The sequence below is a fragment of the Panicum virgatum genome, chromosome 9K, assembly GCF_016808335.1.
Source record: "Panicum virgatum strain AP13 chromosome 9K, P.virgatum_v5, whole genome shotgun sequence".
NCBI lineage: Eukaryota > Viridiplantae > Streptophyta > Magnoliopsida > Poales > Poaceae > Panicum > Panicum virgatum.
This window is the reverse complement of record NC_053144.1, coordinates 19,370,223-19,383,428: the sequence shown is the minus strand read 5'-3', so window position 1 is coordinate 19,383,428 and position 13,206 is coordinate 19,370,223. Positions and strand designations below refer to the sequence as shown.

The 13,206-nt window shown below is 42.5% G+C and overlaps 2 protein-coding genes across 4 annotated transcripts; both read right to left on the bottom strand.

Moving 5' to 3' along the window:
* Positions 1–2,321: 2,321 nt before the first annotated feature.
* LOC120650593 (LIM domain-containing protein PLIM2b-like) lies at positions 2,322–4,785 on the bottom strand. Its single transcript, XM_039927769.1, has 5 exons — positions 3,812–4,785; positions 3,593–3,692; positions 3,471–3,493; positions 3,132–3,221; positions 2,322–2,826 (listed from the first exon to the last, which is right to left on the bottom strand). Exons 1-5 carry the CDS (start codon positions 3,944–3,946, stop codon positions 2,524–2,526), a joined length of 651 nt encoding a protein of 216 aa, XP_039783703.1. The 5' UTR covers positions 3,947–4,785; the 3' UTR covers positions 2,322–2,523.
* Positions 4,786–4,939: 154 nt separating this feature from the next.
* On the bottom strand, positions 4,940–11,166 carry LOC120650592 (folylpolyglutamate synthase-like). Of its 3 annotated transcripts, none has more exons than XM_039927766.1 (16): positions 10,882–11,166; positions 10,667–10,794; positions 10,517–10,582; positions 9,911–10,020; positions 9,685–9,745; positions 9,464–9,547; positions 8,219–8,278; positions 7,771–7,831; positions 7,642–7,688; positions 7,481–7,558; positions 7,194–7,358; positions 6,860–7,114; positions 6,664–6,742; positions 6,196–6,351; positions 5,969–6,078; positions 4,940–5,323 (listed from the first exon to the last, which is right to left on the bottom strand). In XM_039927766.1, the coding sequence occupies exons 1-16, from the start codon at positions 11,138–11,140 to the stop codon at positions 5,264–5,266; spliced, it is 1,779 nt and encodes a 592-aa protein (XP_039783700.1). In that variant the 5' UTR covers positions 11,141–11,166; the 3' UTR covers positions 4,940–5,263. The 3 variants fall into 3 exon arrangements, with proteins under 3 accessions (XP_039783700.1, XP_039783701.1, XP_039783702.1); XM_039927767.1 differs by having other exon boundaries at positions 8,219–8,275; positions 10,882–11,164; XM_039927768.1 differs by having other exon boundaries at positions 10,677–10,794; positions 10,882–10,894.
* Between the last annotated feature and the right edge of the window lie 2,040 nt (positions 11,167–13,206).

Sequence of the window (13,206 nt, the reverse complement as noted above, 5' to 3'; positions counted from 1 at the left end):
CGGCAACGGCGGCCGGCGGCCGGCGAACCAGCGACTGAACCAGTGAAGACTGAAGAGCAATCATTAATCGGAAGGGCAAATACAAGGCCAAGTCTAATACAAGAGGTAAATAAAGTGCAATTTGAAGAATTACTTTTCAGTTTTCATGTGTTTTCTTCTTTGCTTTGGTGAACTTATGCTGCTGCTGTCTGTTGGCCTGCTGTGATGCGCCCATATTGGAATGCAGATACAAGGAGTTTTTGGTCCAATGGCAGAGGCTCAAATCCAAGTACCGATGTAGGTGGTACTGTTGAAGTGGAGAATGAAGAACAAGAGGAAGATGAGTTTTATAACGCCGTCGCAGCAGTGGAAGAGGAGATGGAAAGTGCTGCCGCAACTGAACAAATTCAAGAAGAGTTGGAACATGCCACTATAGCCGAACAAATGGGAGAAGAATTTCAAAATGACATGTCAGCTGAGATGGAAGAGGTTGAATGAGATGCAAAAACTGAAGGTATTATAACTCAGTTCAACCCGGATCACATTATTACCGATCCGGGACTTCGTATTCCAATTGATCAATTTTCTATCAACATTAGAGCTGAAGTTAGAAGGGCATTCATAGCTAAGGGTCCAACTCAACCAATTGGTTATAGTTTCCCTCGATCAAAGGATAATAGGTGCTTTCAAGCAAAATGGTTTCAGCAGCATAATTGGCTTGAATATAGCGTGGAGAAGGATAAGGCTTATTGCTTCTATTGTTATCTTTTTAAGCATGATCGAATGGATGAAAAATTTGGTTATGATGCCTTCACAAAACAGGGGTTTGACACTTGGAAAAATGCATACTTAGCACTTCCAAAACATGATGGAAAGATCCACAATCAGTGTAGGACAGAATATGAAGATTTTGATGATCAAAGAAGAAGTGTGAAACATAAGGTTAAAAAATATACCAAAGATGCACTAATCAAGTATGAAACTCGTCTTGATACATCTTTGGGTATTGTGAGTTTTCTCACATTGCAAGGTGAGCCATTCCGCGGACATGATGAATCACCTTGTTCTTTAAATAAGGGCAATTTTTTGGAGATGCTTGACTGGTACAAAACAAGAAATGAAGAAGTGAAGCTTGCATTTGATGTGGCATGTCCCAAAAATGCCAAAATGACTTCTCCAACAATTCAAAAAGAACTTGCAGAATGTTGTGCAGCTGAGGTCACTAAAGCAATAAAACAAGAGATGTCAGGTTGTCTCTTCTCTGTTCTTATTGATGAATCTCGCGATATATCAGTTAAAGAACAAATGGCTGTGGTTGTGAGGTAAGCATTTGAATTATTTGTGGTTTCATAATTTTGTTAACTTGATCAAATTATCAAACTAACAAAAGGTATAATTTGTGCTGTAGGTTTGTGAATAATAAAGGAAAAGTAATTGAAAGATTTTTGGGTATCAAGCGTGTAAAGGAAACAACTTCAGAAGCATTGAAGAAAGCTTTGGTTGAGGTGCTTGGTGCGCATGGGCTACATATTGCAAATTTGCGAGGGCAAAGGTATGATGGAGCTTCTAATATGAGAGGAGAATTTAGTGGCCTTCAGAAGCTGATTCGTGATGAGAACCCGTATGCTTTTCTAATATGAGGTGCTTGGTGCGCATGGGCTACATATTGCAAACTTCATTGTTCATGTTAGAAGACTTGAGCAGTTTAGAGTCTGTCATGATCTAGCAAGCCTAGCTGCAAAAATGGTTGAACTTGAGTTGGCGTTGCTACTACAAGTGGCGATGGCATCAATTGAAAGGGCATTTTCAGCAATGAAAATCATCAAGACTGAGCTGCGCAACAAGATGTCTGATGCTTGGCTTAATGCCTTGATGGTGTGCTACATTGAGAGAGAGATATTCAAAGGAATTGATCTTGAGAAAATTAAAAAAGCATTCCAGAAAAACAAAGATAGACAAGTACAATTACCTAGGTCTCCTAGACCTAAACACAATTGAAGTGTCATTGTTACCTGGTGTGTTTCTTTACTTGATCTTTTATGTTTTCTATCCTAAATGAGTAAATGTTAGGTGATTTCTCTCTATATGTTCTATACTTCTAAGTTTCATGCTTGGTGGATTATTACATTTTGAAATGTACATTACATATCACTTTTAACTTAAATCTTAATCTTTCAACAATTCAACTTCGCCATACCTTAAATTTTTTCCGTCCTCCGTCCTCCGCCACTGGGCGGCACTCCGTGCGAAACTCAGCATGTGTTCCCCACGTATTCCGGATTGCGAGCACGCAGTCACGCCTGCCGACCGCACGGCGACACGAGCAACCAGGCAACGACCGAGCGGAATTTTAGCGGTCTTGTCGGGCACATCCTGCCATTCTTGTCCAAATTGTTGCTGTCATTGGCCAAACAAACAATGGCAGTTTGGCACGGATACAGAATTGGGGCCAAAAACAGGCGAGAATAATACGGCTAAAATTCCAACAGACGTGTAGTTTAGTAAATTAGTAGTACGCGCCCGCGTGCATCGCGTGGGGGCGCTTCAGTGCTCCTCCTGCTCCTCGGGGGCATCCGGGACCTGATCCGCATCCGCTGACGCTTCTTCCTCGGGTGGCTCTGCCTTGGCGGGCTCCGCGGCGGCCTCGGGCTCGTCGGCAGCAGCGTTCATCCCGGCCGCGGGCTTGAGCAGGTTGCTGTAGCTGCCGGTCTCCTTGAACACCTGCCAGAAGTGGATCTGGCAGTAGAGGATCCCGTTGTGGGAGGCGTACGAGGCGGTCGTCAGGAGGCAGCCGCCGCGGGCGCATTTGAAGCAGGTCTTGTGGTAGGGCTCACCCTCCATTGTCATCTGCCGAGTAAATCTAAACTGTCAGATGTTCAAGGTCCAGGCAAATAAGATGAAATCCTGGAGAAAAGGAAAATAACTCTATATGCATGTGGAACCTGTCAAAAATTTATTACTGATCGCAAAATCTGGTGGAATTCACCAAAAACGCAAATGCATGTGCATTTGCGTTGTACCTCTGCTTGAATTTATTTGTCAAAAGTTGAGATGAATGCTCAATTCCACTGCCACAATATGCTAGTTTCCACCCACAAACATACAGTAAAAGCAAGGTGTTATGTTAGCTGTAAAACAAGGTATGTTTGTACCTTCTCCAATGGGTATACAGTCTTCTTGCAGGCAACACACTTGTCTTGAGTTCCACAGAAAACGGAGGATAACTTGTTGGGGACCTTAGACTGTTTACAATAAGAAAACATGTTTATGAGCTGAAATCCATGACAAATTCGACACGCGTTGCTGATTGTACTCTTTACAATATTGAATGGACAGCATGGACGACTAATCATACTGGCAGCTTTTAAAGATTACAATCCTAGTATTTGTTTAATAGTCTTCACGCAAGAAAAAAAAATGAACTCTGGTCTACGAGATGCATAAAAAAAACTCTACAAACAAAGCAATCAGAGACTGTGAGGATACCGTACCTGTTCATCATTTGCCTTCGGACCTGAAGGGAAAGAAAACCAATATATAGCAATAAGATTTATGCCATGCTTCTGAAAAAATCAGAGGAAAACACTGATGCAACTATGCAACTCAAGCTTACCTGTGGGGAAGTTTTTGCTGAAAGAGCCTGTTGCCTTGAACAGCTGTTCAAAATGGGTCTTGCAGTAAAGAATCCCATCCATAGAGGAGTAGCTGCACATCTGAAATTAGCACAATTTAACATCAGCTCATGCATAAAAATATAATTTAGAACATCACAGAGGGTATAAGAAATGGGTACTCCGCGTCATGGGTTGCAAATGTCAAGAAGAGGGCATACCGAAAGTGTGCCATTGCAGTGGCTGCATCTGAAGCAAGATTTGTGGTACGGAATGCTATCAGCGGTGAGGAGATCAATGAAATGCACGGTTTTGTCACAAGCCTTGCACTTGTCCTGCGTACCATAGAACGTCATCTTTGATGTCTAAGTTGTGGTACCTAACAAAATATGTTGCGCAGTTGCAACAACCCTTCTAATGGTATCCAGATAACCTCGCCACTTTGGCTCTCAATCTGCAACACTGTAGATGCAGAAGAAAGCCAAAGAGAAGGTGGGAGAAGTGACAGAGGCTTTAAAATGCAATGCCAGAATCCTGATTTGCAAGAGAAAATTTTGTAGGAGAAATATTAGAGGGAGGCTCCAATCCAGAGGAACAGGTCAGAAGTGTGAGAATAAAAGTGCCATGTCATAACACTAACTTTAGACACTACTCCTTGCCTGGTTCTAATTTTTAGTTTTTCTCCTACACAAACGGATGGACCATACCTAGTGTCCAATGATAGCTAATGGCCAATAATAGTCTAAGACATCCGCAGAACCAAGGAAACTAAAAAGCCAGTGTTATCTGTCGACCAATGTTATTCTTAGTGCACCCAGAAATACACACAGAATACACATGCATTCTCAATAAAACCAGAAACAGGATGAATATAAAATGATATACATTTCATCGTTTGATGATTTAATGTAAAGAAGATGTCATTAGCCTTTTTGAGAAGTATAACATTGAAAATGGTTATATTTCTAAATAGGGGATAATAACGAATAAACAAGAACAAAAACTAGCACCTTGAATGATCAGAACAGAAGTATTTCGTTAGTAATTATTATGGTCTTCGAACTAGGGGAAAGGGGGAAAATGATGAGACCTAGGATACAGTGATACACATATACCTCCTTTTCTCTCACACATAAGTCTTACATTCTCTTAAGCCCCAGAAGCAAGCAGGATTTTATATATGTAGATCTGATTTCACTCCCTAGAATTCATTCTGCAAAAGATAGTGTACCATGTCAGTTCTGCTTGTGTGCAAAGTACTATCAGGGATATCCAGGACAAGTTGACAATTAATCTCCAACAGGTAATGCAGGGAGAAAGTGCATCTGAAACTAAAAATACATATAGAATAAAAAATATGAAAATACTTCATTTCCAGATAAGTATAAATAAATGGCGTGACTGATATGATGTATTACACTGTTTGTACATTTCAAAATTGGGCTGCATTCTTCTGGATCGAGGCTGCAGTGGCATGCATTGCCAAAAAAAAATAACAAGAAGAATACAAATTTACAGTTGATTGGCACTGGAATCACAATGCATTCCAATTTCTTCCAGTCTTCTAACCAAGTTGGTATACTGTATTTCCCAATCAAAAAATACGATAGGCTCCAGTTAATCCTTCTGTAAGGAACCATTTCAATCTGAACAATGTGCTATTCCTAATGAAGTTACTTCTTGAGCAATCTTAATACATCTCCAACAAGGTGAAGAGAGCCAGTAACTAAGACCTGGTTCAGTTTGCAAATGCAAATGTATCAGTGTCAAGTAGGAAAATAGCTGCAAGAGAAGAAATATAAAAAATAAAATCCCTATATCATGTAATTGCAGAACCAAAGTCACATAAAAGCAAAACACAAAGTTAACAGAGATTTCAGATATTCCAAATAATGTAAAAGAGGAACAAAACAAGAATGAAATAACTGACATGCACAGTCACAAACGAGCAATCAGATTCAGAGGATGAAGAACAATACATAACAATTTGAATTAATGATGAAGTACATGAATTAATGTTGGTTACACAACTAATTTAATAAACTGCCACTGAATTCTGCAAGTCCATGAGTAGGGGTGCAAGTCATAAATACTTTGGGTCATTGGGTCGACCCAAAAAGTTAATAGAATGAACTAGAATGGCATTCTATGTAATTAATTTGGGGGGAGAAATAAACTAGAGTGGCTTGCCATCATAATTAATTAGCTGACCCAGAAAACAGCATTGGGTACCAACTTGCATTGCTGTTCATGAGAGATTAGCTAAGCCTAGTACTGAGTGATTCATGCAGCAAGCACTCTGGATGCACATGATAGGATGCCGACGTGCTGCGAAGCATTTGAGAGAGTATTATAGAAACTGTAGCAAAGGCTTTTACCTGAAATTGAGTCGTTTTGTTTTGTTGAGCAGTTTCCCTTAGCCACTGAATAGCCAGTGGAAGAGATTCAAAAACTGAGCTAGCCCTGCTTGAGTTTGCACCATTTGGACCTGCATCATTCCCATAAAATTCCATATATCATCTTCAACTCAATGGACTTATGTAGTTTCAGTAAGAAAACAGACGCTGACAGCTAAACACAGTTTCACAATGAAGTTTAGAACAACCTTCATTGTTATGAGGCAGGCTTTCCCACACCCTTTGGAGTGATAACTGCCATGACAAATCAATTTCCTCACGCTCTGAAGGTGGTGATGCAAGGGAACCAAGCTTGTTGTACTGTGACTGGTTTGGCACAAATAAGGCCTGCTCAAAGTGGATCCCTGAGAAAAATGATTTATCAATCATTATAGGGCCAACAGAAGCATTCATCCAACTCATAGTACAAATACATTGATCTTGAAGAGCGAGCAGATACAATGTACGACAGTATTCACACACTTCTCAATTAGATAGTAAACAAAACCATTTAAGGGTATCATAAAATAATAAAATATATTTTCTACATGACATGCAAATCAGCAATGGTTACAGGAGAAACTTGTTTTCCCCCATACATCATACACATGAGTAACCAATCATTATAGTCAAGAATCAAGATCTTCAAATAGAAATAAGGAATTTTATTGATGTACCGTTTTGAGCACATGTATCTAGAAGACGTGGAAGCAATCTCTGAGGATCTCTTACAGTCATGCAATTAAAAAGGAGAATCTGCGAAAATTCGAAATCCAAAAGAGAATGAATATAATATGATAAATAAAGAACAATGGTATGCAATAGAGAAAGAAAGAAAGATTCAACAAGAAAATCTGCCACTGTAATGCATACCTTCCTAGAATTCCTGTCAGCATGAGGCTGCTTCAAAGAACCTAGTTGTATTCTATCATTATTTGTAACGTGGACAAACCACCTTGCACACGTTTCCATGCTTTCTGGGCTATGTGCCCCATCCAAATAGAAGACCAGTGAAGAATTGCCATCCTTACCATTTTCTGAGTTCAACTGTAGATCTGGAACAATTTGTGCTCGACCTTGCAGGTGAGCACTTGACAGCCCTTTGATGAACTGATGCGGCAAGGTGTCCTGCATTCACTGGTAGAATGACAATTGATGCTAAAATATCTTGCAGACATATAAATAGATACCTATTTGGGGTACTTACAGAATGTTTGACATGTATTCTATCCAAATGACCTTGCTTCTCAAGCCAGGTATTAGCCAATGCAACAGCAAGACCTGCATTCATGTATTGGTGCTCACCATGGAGTCCAAGAGGTTGATCCTCTAATTTCTGTGGGTCCAAAGGCTGGACTACTTGAAGAGAAACCTTTAGAGAATTTAAGTTGATTATATCAAAAATTGATCATAACTGTAACCATGTTCAAGGATAAACTAAAAATCCAAGGATGGTGGGAGCCAAAAAGAAGTGCAGCGTCAAATGTAACTTACGCCCAACTCAGAAGCTCGGCGCATCAGTACAGACATTGCCTCTTCTGGCTGTGGAACTGTATATGCCGGAACTCCTTTCTGTATCGAGAAAATAGGCCAGATGGGAATCAAGAAAATTTCAGTTTCAGCCAAAGAAGATCCGAGCAAACTAGCAAAAAAACCTTAAGTATTCCAGCCTTCTCTCCAGCAATTTCTCCAAGTGTGTTTCCTGGGGAAGAACAAACATTAGCTGTGTGAAACAAAATCTACTGAGGATGCAAGCTGTTTTGTATTTAAGTTTCATGACTAACCCAGAATTTCCATATGATCATACCCAAGGGATGATATTCCACAAACTACAGGTGCTCTGACCTGCAAACGTTTCAATGCACAAGTCAGCTATGCTCCTAGGCTTTTGTCCAAGTCAAGATATTGGCAATGGTTTCAACAGACTAAAATGAAAAAAAAATGCAGTAATTGTGAACTTCAAACAGACTCTACGCAGAGTGCAACTGAACCTAGATGGCTATGTAAACAAAATACAGCATTACTACCGAGATCCTAGTCCAAACTTTTTGGATATAAAACATATTTGCAAAGTTCAGCATTTAAATTACAAATTCGAGATGATATTGACATAGTTTCTAGGTAGTTGGCAACATTCTTTTCGGTCGGCGATTATATCATATGGGTCATGGAAATTTTCTACTACTGTGAATTATTTGAATAGAAAAATGATAAAATAAGCATGCCATATACCACATTCGTTGCATCATATTTCCCTCCCAAACCAACCTCGAGCACAGCTACATCCACCTGCTTAAATGGGTCAAAACAAAGAAAAAGTTTTGAGTATGCTGCTAAGAAAGTTTTGAATTGCTTAATAATATTTGAACAGTATATGGAAAGTTCATAGTCCTAAAATGGCAATTGCTTCTTAAATAAACTTATAGCAGATTATTAAGCAACTCATAAATAATTCAGATTACTAATGGTTGTGCCTGTATACGTCAAGAGTATTGGCTACAGATAGTTCGAGTGAAGTATGGAGGAAGCTATCTTTTATATTCAACAACTATGATACAAGATATGTCTTTCTACCAATTTAGTCTGATATTAGATGAGCTAATGTCCACAAATATCCTTTCACTAGGAAAAGATTCAAAATCCAAAAAAAGGGAAAGCTGGGATATGCTTAGCTACACCACTACATGATTAAATAGTTGTAGACCAGAAAGTATCTATAAAGTATCCAATATTTTTTATTTTCTATACGAAAACTTCTCAAATTAAATAAATAGTAAATATTCTCTCTGTACCAAATCATAGGCCATTTTGGCTTTTCTAAATACATAACTTTCACTATGTATCTAGACATAGGGTATATCTAGCTGCATAGCAAAAACAATGTATCTAGAAAAGCCAAAACGACCTATAATTTAGAACAAAGGGAGCAGGAGACAAGAATTAGAAAACTAGGAAGGACACTGTGGTAGACAACATCCAATATGGGATGATCTTTAACTCCACGGTCAGATCTGGACGCTATGTCGAACAGCGTGGCACTCAGAGCCACATCGCTCTAACGACCTTATGCGATGACTAATCACAGTTCTGTGCTGATTTCTCATATATTATCTCTTGTACTGCTAAACCGATCTGTTTTCTCAATCGGACTGCAGACGTGAGGTGAGGCCTGTGGCGGTGGCGCTAGTGCCGTCAATCAAGACAAAGACAGAGACGGTGGATTTGTTCCCATTTGATCAGGCACGGCAATGCCAGCCTCATGTTCTCCATGAGAAGAAAGCAGTGGGTACGGCTTTGTCTGACGGAACTGCTGAACCAGAAGCTGGACGCTACGGCGAATAGCGTCCAGAAAGGGCCGGCGTTCCTAATAGCGTTCACATATGGAAATAGTTTTACAAATAGTTTCAGGCATTTACTATTATTAAAATCATTGAAACACTAACTATTATGAATATAAAATGTGAGCAAAGTATTAACCTTCTCATCTGAAAAGATCTTGAATGCTAGCAGTGCAAGGAACCTAAAGTAGGCTGGCATTGGTACATCATCACCAGTCTTTTCCTGGAAGGCACAACAAAAATTCAACCACTTCAATTATTGTTTCCAAGGAATCCATAAACTCAGAGAAAGATGCCGCAGATCCACTATTGTTTCTTTATATTTCACTACCCATATAAAGGAATCAGGTAGATGATTACCTTCAGCTTGTTCCAGCACCACCAGAAATACCTTATGAACTTGTCTTCCGAAATGTCCAGCCTATAAACTCATCGTAATATAGGACACTCAATAAGCATAAAGGTACATAACGGTAGCAAGCAAATAAACTAAAGCAACCCAACCATAAATGCTTTTAAGTACAATGGTGGCAAGGTAAACATACCAAACTGATAATAAAAAATAAAGGTTCCAAGAGAAAAGTACCCATCAAGTCGAAACCGTTCACGGACATCCATCAAATGAGGTGAAGTGAACAGTCCAGTACGGAAACCACATGACCGAAGAATTGACTCAGCAAATGTGCATGTTGAACCCTAAAGTATAGATGCAGAGCTATCAAGATGCGTCCATCAAACATTTTCTTTTGCAAGGTTCTATGTATATTGAGCACTAAAACAAACTAAAATGAGCTTCCACCCATTTGCACTGGCCTTGCAAACAAAGCTTGTGATACATTTATCATGAAAGGGAAACTCCACAATTACGCATCTTTCAGCATAAACCATCAGCACACCAAAGGTTGTGATGGTTGGTCATGAGTTCAAGTCCCCCACTCTCCCAAGAATCAAAGATAAATGATTCCTCATGGGTGCTCTTCTTTTTTCATGCCAAGATAGTAACAATGCCGGCTTCAGTGTTCAACAAGGAAACACAGCCCAATGGAAACAAATAGGAACTAGCACTGGTCATTGAGATATTGTTATGACTCCATGATAACTACCGTTGCACGTAGTCTAAAATACATCCAAAGCAATTCAGAACTTAAAACTACTCCAAAGTCCAAACTGCGACTACCCAAGCAGCGCTTACCTTCCCCTTGGTCCCGGCAACGTGAACCACCTTCAAATGCGCGATGGGCTCCTCCAGTTCCAGTATCTGACAACACAACCACACCCCCAATCAGAAACAACTACAACCAAGACATACCAACCGATCGGAAACCCACCGGCGCCCACCCACCTGCACGTACTTGGCCATGAGCTCCCACTGGTTTCCGCGGTTGCCGGTGTCCGCGCGCACCTTCTGCGTTATCAGCGACCCGAGGCACCCGAGCACCTCCTCGTACTCCGCCGACGCCGCCGCCACACCTGCACCCCACCCGCACCATCGGTTCACCAACCAGAAATGCAACGGAGGCTTTAGCCGGACGTGCTCGGGCGGCTCGTCTCGCTCACCTGCGTGGGCGGCGCCGGCCATGGCGCGTGGGAGGAGGAGGAGAAGGGGCGGGTGAAGCGGCCTGGGAAGCGGGCGCCGGGGGCTAGGGGCGAGCGGGTGGAGAGCGGCGGCGCGGAGTGGGAGGAGGAGGAGGTGCGCGAGGCGCGGCGGGGGCATGGCGACGGAGGCGGCGGGTACTAGTAGCGTGGCAGTGGCGGAGGTGGCCGCGGGGAGTGGTGCGGGTCGGGGTCGGGGGCTCGCGCCGCCGCCCGCGCGCATCGCTCCGATGTCCGTCCGATGGGTGGCGCGGAGCGGATCGGCCAGTTTTGTGCGGAGGCTGACGTCTCGGGTGCTGTTGGTTCGAGCGAATTGGGCCTGGATGGGCTAAATCTGGGTCTGTTCTGTTCGTGTGTCTTGGTCAGAGACTCAGAGTTCTTCACTTCTTCTAACCTGGGCCTGGGCCTGGCAAGTGGCAACGCAAAGAGTGTCATCTGGCACCGGGGATGCTCACAGGTGCATCACTTCGAGGACTCCTGGTGAAAGTTGTTGGTTTTGGTATTGAGTATATTTTGTTGTTATTTAATAAATAATATTTAATTATAAATTAATTAGACATAAAAGATTTATCTCGTGCTAATCAGTTAGATTGTGTAATTAGTTATTTTTTAACTATATTTAATTCTCCATACATGTATACATGTGTCCGAACATTCGATGTGACGGATACACGATCGAGCTGCAATGGGCCACTGGTAGGCTATCCTGCTCTTTTCTTTTACCTTTTGTCCCCTCCGGCCTTGTTTAGTTTCCAAAAAATTTCCTACAGTACGTGTCACATCGAATCTTTGGACACATACATGGAATATTAAATGTAGTTGAAAAAATAATCAATTACACAGTCTAACTAATTACCACGAGATGAATCTTTTAAGTCTAATTAATTCATGATTGGACATTATTTATCAAATAACAATTAAATGTGCTACAGTACCAAAACTCAATTTTTTTCACCAACTAAACACACCCTCACTTGTGAACTACTTGAACTGCACTGCACCGACACTAGTTCACGTTCGTGTCAGCGAACTGTCCTGTCATAGCCTAGAGTGGCTAGTTGACTTGGGCCGTCTATTCTGGATTGTATGCTCTGTATGGGCTGTATCACGGGTCGCCTTGCCCCAGTTTAGACTTGTGGGTGGAGTATATAACCTCACCAAGGCCTGTGTAATGAACAACAACCGAATAACAGAATTGTCGTCTCCTATCGACCTCCCATGTTCTTGTTCTGTTCTTCGTCTTCCTTCCGCCATTCCCCTTCCTCTTGCTCTCTGATTCTATCCTTGGCTCGACGGGTTCATTACAAATTGGTATCCAGAGCCGTGTGCTACGCCTGCCCAAATTTTTTCCGCTTCCTCTCCGAGATCTTTCGCTCCCAGCAGCTCCGCCCGGTCTCCTCTGACCGCGGCGTCCACTCCCCGCAACCGACGACTCGTCGGCGGCGGCCACCGCATAGCGACGATTAGCCATTCCGGCATCATCGCCCACCCCTTGTTCGCGCCGCTTAGGTAGTCGAGGAACGCAGACCCGCGTGTGCCGCCTACGACCTGGCGCGGCGAAAGCCGACCAAATTTGAGGCGACGATGACGACGGCCATGGAGGACCTCGCCAAGAAGTTCGACGGCTTCGAAGCGCTGATGACTCAAGCGCTGGACAAGCTGTCGGGGCTGGAGGCGTAGAGATCATCTGCGGAGGAGATTGTTGGGGACGCCACCTTCGGCCATCGACAGAAGGCCCGCGGCCCATTCGAGTCCAACGACAAGGTCTTCAGCCGGCCAAGCAACCTAAGCGATCGAAGGGCTCTGGGCTTCGAGCGAAGAGAGGCGAAGACCAAGGCGCCAACGACGAAGACGAAGGCTAAGTGAAGATAGGCGAAGACCAAGGCACCCATGGCGAAGTCGAAGACAGCGAGGAGATTCAGTGAGAGTCGACGGCGAAGCCCTATGAGGAGCTGCGAGGAAAGGCGTCGGGGAGCGAGCACGCCTGACGTCGCGAAGGCCAAATCCACTTAATGATGACGTGTGTCTTTGGGCCCAGTGGGCAGTAGAGGCCCGATTGTAATCTATTGAATGATGTAAAAATACGGTTGAGCCCCTGGAATATTCCGGGAATATAGTTGTTAGGGGGCATTATGGTGTAATAACAGAAGGTGGTAGATGAACCGTCACCTATAAATACCCGTCCCCTGTACATTGATGGGACACTTGGAAAAAAAAGAGAGAATTCCGCTTGATTGTGCGAAGCTGTTGTGTTCAGCTTCGCGTTGTACTCTTCGCCTGGTGTGCTCA

Excerpts from the sequence above, each read along its gene's own strand:
- LOC120650592 (XM_039927766.1), bottom strand. The coding sequence starts at position 11,140 with ATGCGCGCGGGCGGCGGCGCGAGCCCCCGACCCCGACCCGCACCACTC. Across the intron at positions 10,021-10,516 it reads TTGCCGGGACCAAGGGGAAG|GGTTCAACATGCACATTTGC; the intron begins GTAAGCGCTGCT and ends TCTATACTTTAG. Across the intron at positions 7,832-8,218 it reads AATATGATGCAACGAATGTG|GTCAGAGCACCTGTAGTTTG; the intron begins GTATATGGCATG and ends AAACGTTTGCAG.
- LOC120650593 (XM_039927769.1), bottom strand. The coding sequence starts at position 3,946 with ATGACGTTCTATGGTACGCAGGACAAGTGCAAGGCTTGTGACAAAACC. Across the intron at positions 3,693-3,811 it reads ACTGCAATGGCACACTTTCG|ATGTGCAGCTACTCCTCTAT; the intron begins GTATGCCCTCTT and ends TGCTAATTTCAG. Across the intron at positions 3,494-3,592 it reads CAGCAAAAACTTCCCCACAG|GTCCGAAGGCAAATGATGAA; the intron begins GTAAGCTTGAGT and ends CTTTCCCTTCAG.